This window comes from Salvia splendens, chromosome 8 (genome assembly GCF_004379255.2).
Source record: "Salvia splendens isolate huo1 chromosome 8, SspV2, whole genome shotgun sequence".
NCBI classification, from domain to species: Eukaryota; Viridiplantae; Streptophyta; class Magnoliopsida; order Lamiales; family Lamiaceae; genus Salvia; species Salvia splendens.
Window position 1 is genome coordinate 9123965 of NC_056039.1, and position 8156 is coordinate 9132120.

Consider the following 8156-nt stretch of genomic DNA (forward strand, 5'->3'; position numbering starts at 1 on the left):
AATTAACGAATTAGAGCAATGACATCGTCCAGATTGTATCCGCCAAAAGAAATTATTGTTAGTTATAATGTCATTATTGATTATCATGTTGATACCAATATGGCAATTTGATTGCGGCGCATCATATAAACAAATCTCCCTAATTTGCAAAAATATGATATGATCATAATATAATAATAATAATATTTAACATAGACTAATTAATGAGATGATAATGAGAAACGATAATAGAAAATAACATCAAGATTTTACGTGAAAAACTATTTCAACGCGAAGAGATAAAAACCACAAGATCCACGGATATACTAAATACACTATCAACAAGGAAATAATACAACCAATAAGTTTACAATGATAGCTAGTCCTTAACAACACAATGAAGGCACCATATAATCAACACAACATCAAATAGATTAAATAAACATCTCAAGAAGTTACAGTCACGTTAAAAAATTAATAACTAAATATCTAACTATACAATTTCAATTTCCTTCGATCAGAATGAAGCTTAATGAGCCTTCTACCTTCAATGAAAATTTCAAGACGACATGACAAAGTTTAGACCTCATATATGTCATTTGACCTATTTAAATGGTTAAATGGACTTATTACATTTGAGTTTTTTTCCACACGTTGGAAGCCCTAACCCAACCCCCAATACTCTAATCTCTCAAGGATCTCACATATCAATCAATGGAGCCTTCTCATAGAATACTATATAATCAAATCGAAAATAAATTGATATATGATCTTAATTTTACAAATTGGTAAAATAGTCCTCACTCACATGCACATCCAAAAGAAGCAAATTTCAATCTAAGAGAGCGTGATTTTAAATTTTAAGTAATTAAAAGTATAGATGTGACAGTTTTATCACTATTGTCTAAATAATAAAGTTGTACAGTCATGTTATGGTCATTTATATAATAATTTAACATACCAAAGATCATTAAAAATTTAAGTAACTAAAAGTATACATGTGACAGTTTTATCACTATTATCCACACAATAGAGCTATGTAGTCACATAGTCATTCATATAATAATTTAATATACCAAAGTTCATTAAAAATTAAATCTAAGTCGTCATACTTAGTAATTTATATAATAACTCTTTAAAATTAAAACTTTTATTCCGTGTAATTTAAAGTTTTAGTTTAGCTTTTAATTTGTAATTTCGCTTATAGGAGCTGCTAGTGGATTAGTAACTAGCCCCCTTTTGGGTCAGGCCCTCAATGGATAATGGGCTTCAGTAACATGAGCCCAATATTGCATGATGCAGCACTATTTTTTTTTATCTTTACCGTATTTCTCATAAATCAACCGTGACCAAAAAATTATGGGAAATTTCTTCCTATATCGAAACTGCTCTTATTGCCAAATTATTAATGTATTTTCAGTAATCTAACATTCTAATAAGATTAGGCTATATTAGAATTGTTTGATGTATATGTAATTCCAAACATCTTGAGGGTAGTATAATAGGAAGTTTTCTGTTAGTATTTAGTACTAGTATCAATCTATACTAGTATTAACATTAAACAAGGATGATGTATATATAATTCCAAACATCTTAAGGGCGTGTTTGATAGGAGTGACAAGAAAAGAGTCGACAAGAAAATAAGTAAGACTTTGACCATGAAATACATAGAATATTTACTAAATCTTGCGTGTTTGATACCATGGTCTGAAAAAGGAAGAATATTAATTCCACGTTTGATACTTTGGTTTTACATGCAGATTTGGCTATATATTGACCTTTCTATCCTTACAATAAATCACATTTTCCCATTTAGTCCTCAATTTGACCTACATGCCTAGTTATTTATACAACAGTTTCACGCAATTCTTTCGCGCCTCAAAGAGAAACTCACCTTCAACACTTTGAACTAGGTTACCAGGCCGGCGGTCACAGATCGAAATCTTTTACGCAGAGGATACTTCGGTATTTCAAAACTTTGTTGAGGTATTAAGTCTGGTAGAAATAAACCAAATATACTTGTCAAATAACTGTTAACCACTCTTCATTGTAGCTATTTGTGATGTCTGCAATTGGTGTGAATATATTGATGTCAAAGTTGTTGTTGGGATATTAATGGTCCAAATCACTGTTATTACTTTGTGTAAAATATTAGAGAGTTTTGTGAAAAAAATTCTTGGATAGAAGAGGCTCCATCCACTCAGACTTGGTAAATATGCACATCAGTAGTGATTTTGTTGTTTTGTTTAGATATTTCTAATAGCTAAAAGTATAACTAAATTGTTATTATATGATGTTCATTTATGTTGTGTCGAGTTTAGTGTGATTTTTTTCTTGAGTTTTAATTTCTACATGTTATATACTCCATGGGATAAATTTAGCATAGCTGGCTTGGAATCAATGAACTATTTTGAAGTTGTCCCTGAGACGCAAGGTTGGTTGGCTTTTATTCTTATAGCTTGTATTCCTTACATTCTATGTCAATACACACATAAAGTCACACCTTACCATTTTAATCAGTTGAGAAGAGTTCGGTTGGGCGCGGGACAAAGTTTAAGAGTGATCGCACTAGGCGTAGTTGGTCATTTCGCGAGGAAGAAATACTTATGTACACCTTGTAGGAACTCGTTGCACTTGGATGGAAATCCGATAATGGTTTTCGATCATGATATTTGAGCCAAATTGAGGAAGTGATTAAAAAAGAGTTTCCTCATTCTGACTTGAAGGGGAACCCACACGTCACATCAAAGATAACTCAATGGAAAAAAAAAGCTACTATTCTCTTGGGAGCATATTCGGTCGTAGTGGAGTGGGATTTAATTCGAATGGGGATTATAAAATAGAAGTGGATAACGATCAATGGGACCAGATCGTGAAGGTACATGAATTTATTTTCTTTCAGTCTTTACTATTTTCTCGAGCAAGATTTTGATGCTTTAAAATTTTGTCAAACTATGATTGTTCTGTAAAATTCAGTTTGTGTTGATTGTTGATTAACTTAGTATGTGTGTTCAATGCTTCTGGCCAGAATGATCCCAATGCGCGTTTCATGCGTTACAAGTCTTGGCCTTTATGGAATGATTGGAAGCTGGTTTTCGGCAATGATCTTGCAAGTGGAGATGTACCACATGACACGAATGATGCTTTTGACCATCTTTCTAGACAGACTCATGTTAACACAAGAATAGATGGTATCGAGGTCAACGGCTTCAAAGACTACTCCACCCCTGAAATACCACCTCCCAATGAGGTACCCATCACTGTCGATGATATCACAGAGCAAAACCCAAATGCAGCAAATCAGGGAAAACAATCTGGTAAGAAGCGCAAGGCCTCCACTGATTCTAATGGACTAATTGAAATGCTCACTAAGATGCAGGAGGATACAAACCTCAGACTTGATAGGCTTACTGATAAAATTGGCTATGATTTCGACGTAAGCAAATCACGGAAAGAAGTGTTTGAGAAACTTGGGGTCGTTCCGGGACTCACATTGCAATAACAGATAGACGCAGCAGGGATCATCCTTGACAAGGTTGAGCGCCTAGACCTTTTCATGAGTTTGCCGGAGGTTGCTCGGTGCACTTTTGTGATGACAGAGTTGGAGAGAAATGGGTTCGTTTGAAGCTGGAGATGGCAGTTTGCTCTTGGGTTCATTTTTAATATGGATTTTGTGTTTTTTCAATATGGATTTTGTGTTTTTTTGTTAGTTTAAGAGTGTGATGCACTAAACATCAGTTTGTCGTGTTTTTTCTATTTTGCTGAAGTGAACCGATTTTTGCATTAATATGGATTTTCTATTTTTTTTCCTACATGTTTGCCTTCAGAATATTGAGATCAGTGTTTTTTTGCAATTGCTAGCCATATTATGAAAATCATGAACTTGAATTTATACTTAATTATTCCATGGTGAAAACTTTGTCATATATATGATATTACAATTTAATTTATGTCGGTTGAATTTGTTGAGAACCATAGCATAAAAGTTATGCATTTTACAAATAAAAAGTTTAAAAGCTTCACACAATAAAGCCAACATGAATATTGAAACTTCTAAAACATGGAGAAGAGTAGTAACATAGAAATTCCAAATAAAATAGCTTCTCAACAGAGGGTCAATGCTAGGAGTAAAGCTTGGCACACAAAGAAAAAGAGCACGAGAGATGCTCAATTGAATTCCTCACAACAATTCAACACTCTCTACTATTTGACAAAATATCAAAAGGGGGGTAAATATATTACTTGGGAACTCACAATTTTATTATGAATTGAAAAGCAAAACAAAACAACAACTTAAAGAATCCTCACGCAGGAGGCCTACGGGCTATGCCCTCCAATATCTGATCTCCTCAACAAGATAACTAGATCTATTCAAGAATGACAAATATGCAGATAGCTTCATATCCAAACAAATCAAAATGAAACAAATAAAATCCTATGAGTAACTGAATAATTAACAGAGAATAAACTTCTCAACGAAATGGCTGCCTCGACCACCCTATTGAGCTTCAAGAAATGATGCATCAACAGAGAAATAAGAACATCAAGAGTTTGATAAAAGGCCATGGATCCTAAGCTTGATGCACGTTTCCCTGGTTCGCAACATAATCAAGTAGTATTAGTGAGTAGTAAATGTATTAAAAGAGAAATTACATACAAGTTTGTACTTACATTTAGCCACATTGCCTCTGCAAGTTCATTTCCCTTGTTATTCCACTTCGTCGTAGGCTCAATCATATCCACGTAGACGTTATCATCATGCTCCTCTTGCGGTGCCATCTCTTCGTAAATATTTTCTAACTCTAGCTCTATTGGGTCAACAGTCATTTCTCCACGGATATAATTGTGCAAAAGAAAACAGGAAAGTATTAATCAAATTTGTGTTTGGATCGGGTAGAACGAGGCACTACGCAGGATACCCCATCTCATTTTTACTACAACAAACGCTCGTTCTATGATGTTCCTTGCCTTGGTGTGTCGCATATCGAACATTTCCCTTGAATTTTGTGGAGTCATAGCTGTCGGTCCCCATTCTTTCAGGTGATATCGAACGCCTTTGAACGGGGTTAGAAATCCGTTGCTATTCGCATATCCATTGTTGCACAAGTAGTATTGGCCTGATTCCAAAATAAACATAAGAAAAATTGGAAAATTGACATCCATTAAAATTTTATCAAGTAAAAGTGATGTAGCAACTACTTATTGGTACCTTTATACCACGCGGGCGTGCTACAACATCGCTTAGTACCCTAGCATCCCCGGCAGACCCCTCCCAACCTGCCAGGACATAGACGAACCTCATGTTTCTAGTACATACAACCAATGTGTTAGTAGCCACTTGCCCTTTCCTCGTTCGATATCGTGGCTTATCTTTGCTCCCGACTAACACATTAATATATGTACCGTCTAAAGCGCCCAAACAACCCTACATGCCACATCAAACATGCGTTTTTTGAGCTGCAAAATAGAAAAAATATACAAGACATGAGTTGAAATCCGAGATTGTACCGGGAACCATTTCCATCTGGAATCCTGACATTGAGGATCCACAGGAACAGGTTTAGAAAGGAATAGTTCATGAAGCATGATAACGACTTTAAGGATAGCGTGAACATAGTGTGACACTGTTTGACCAGATCTCCAAAAATTAAAGCCAACAATCCGATTTTTTGTATGGTGTGAGAGAACACTTAAGAACATTGCAACTTGTTCTTCAACAAAAACATATTTGCCATCTTCCAAACCTCCCCGCTCGCGAAGTAGGATACATAATCTGCCAAAACAATTTCGATCCATTCGAAGGTTATCAACACATTGCTGGTCACTTACTTTTGCCAACCTTGTGAATCGATGAACTTGAGTGGGATCCTTTGCAGTCGGCTAAATTTACGGCGCATCCTCCTTGCGTCTGTAGCTGCATCTCCATTTCCGAACAGCCCTTTCTCATCCAAACAACAAATAATCTGTAGTTGATGCATACGAATTATATCCAAAATAATCACAACCACAGACTCTGTGTTTAAACCACTAGTAGGCATTTTTGTTGTATATGGAAATGCTGCCACACAAAATTTAGTCTCTCGATTAATTTTAGACAAAGAAATGATGTAATTCAAACTGAGGTAATTCACTAATCAATTTGATGCAATTACCGTACTCATTAAAATTGCACTAATCAATTTCTTTAAAAAAAAGTTTGGAAACACTCTAAACGCACAAATCAATTTGATGCAATTCAAATTGAATAAAATTCTTGCATCAAATTAAGTAGAATTGTAATCTTCTTCAATTCGATGTTACAATAAGCGAGAATTAAAGACATATAACATTATTCCTCAACCTATATTACCAATTGCACAAAATTTAAGAGCAAAGAAGATGTGAAAATTACGACTATAGTGAAACAAAACCTTTTCAAAATTTGATTTATTGTTCAAAAATTGGGGGTGAGTGCTCGTCACTGAACTCAGATTTGTATCCTTTAATTTCCAGATCTGCTATCTGTGTAACATTTAAAAAATTGAAACATCACATGTTATCATTGTAAAACGTAGCACCAAATTACATGAGAATCGTAAATTACCATGAACTGAACTCGGATTTGTCTCGTTCAAGCGCTGCACCACCTTCTCACGAATAGCACCGATGACAGAGTTCAAAAAAATTGCTATTAACTCATTTGGTAAAGTTTTCAAGCTAGCGTGCAATAGGAATGAGTGCAGTGACGAGAAGAGTGTTTTAATTTCTGGATTCGATTAATGAGGGAGATAATTATCTGGGGCAATAGTCCCGATAAGTTAACAAGCGTATGCCAGTTTACATTCATGGGCTTCAGCGGGCTGTGATATTTTACACAGGCCAACGAGAATTTTAACTAGTGTATCAAACATATGAGTTTGACCAGAAATAACACATTTTCTGGGTATATCATGGGTATCAAACGAACAAGGGTAGTATAATAGGAAGTTCTATTATTTAGTAACAAAGACAATTTTCTCATATTTTTGAAAGATAACACACATATTAATACACCATTAGCTGGGTGGGTGCAACACCAAGGCGACGCTCAAGAGCCTCATCGGCAAGCTGCTATGGTGGATAGAGAATAATAATTATTCTATAAACAGTGAATTATCCAGAAAATTAAGAAAAAATAATTAAACTTTAGGAAAGATAAATAATCATTAAGAAAGTTAAAGTGTGGGCAGTGAACATAAGTCATAATTACGATTATTTCATAGATGAAATGAATACTTATTTAATTTTGTTGTTGGTTTCTGGGATTACAAGATAACAAAACCGGGCGTAATACAACCCAAAAGAAAGAAAAGGAGAAACTGAACTAAAGAAATTACAATAGAAATCGAAACAACTAAACCAGTATGAAAGCCGAGTCGAGGAGGCCTCTTCCCGCAAGACGAGATACGCCCCGGTAGTGCTCTTCGGTTTGGCGTGTCGTCCCCAAAGGTAAAACGGCTACGTCTCTATTGATGCAGCACCGCAATCAGTAGAGCTCCGGCGAACTGGATGAAGGAGAGGGCAGAGCTTCGACAGAAGGACAATGCAGAGAGAGGGAGAGAGCGTATGCAGATGCTTGTAGATGTGTGTCCTAATGCAGTGGTATGGCTAGCCTATTTATAGGCCAACCACCATGCAGGGTCAACCAGCCATTGAAGGCTCATCATGGCAAAAACGTAACCGACGTCGGTTACAGGCGTGTGGCTGTAATGTGCCACCCGTGTGTGGAGCGTGTGGATTTCTCACGTGGCAACCGTGACTGTGCCTCGCTTGACGACGTGTCAAGCCACTTGGATTGCTGACTCGGCGGTGGTCCAAAAAGAATAGTTTGGGCCAAGCACCAAGCCCAAAGACCACCCAAAGACCAATTGCCAAGATCCAAGATCCAAGTCCAAGTCCAAGTCCAAGTCCAAGTCCAAGTCCAAGTCCAAGTCCAAGATCAAGATCGAGATCGAGATCGAGATCGAGATCGAGATCGAGATCGGGATCGGGCTCGGGCCCGAGGCCCGCGGCCCGCGAGCGCGAGCGCGAGCACGAGCACGAGCACGTGCACGGGCACGGGCTCGGGCTCGGGCGGGCGGGCGGCGGCGGCGGCGCGCGCGTGTGCGCGCGTGTGGGCTCTTTCACCCATCTTGGTCCACTATAATTATTAAGTAACA

The 8156-nt window shown here is 36.9% G+C and overlaps 1 protein-coding gene across 1 annotated transcript; it reads left to right on the top strand.

Moving 5' to 3' along the window:
* Positions 1-2565: 2565 nt before the first annotated feature.
* On the top strand, positions 2566-3481 carry LOC121745706. The gene is made up of 2 exons (XM_042139679.1): positions 2566-2857; positions 3008-3481. Exons 1-2 carry the CDS (start codon positions 2738-2740, stop codon positions 3479-3481), a joined length of 594 nt encoding a protein of 197 aa, XP_041995613.1. The 5' UTR covers positions 2566-2737.
* The last annotated feature ends 4675 nt before the right edge of the window (positions 3482-8156 follow it).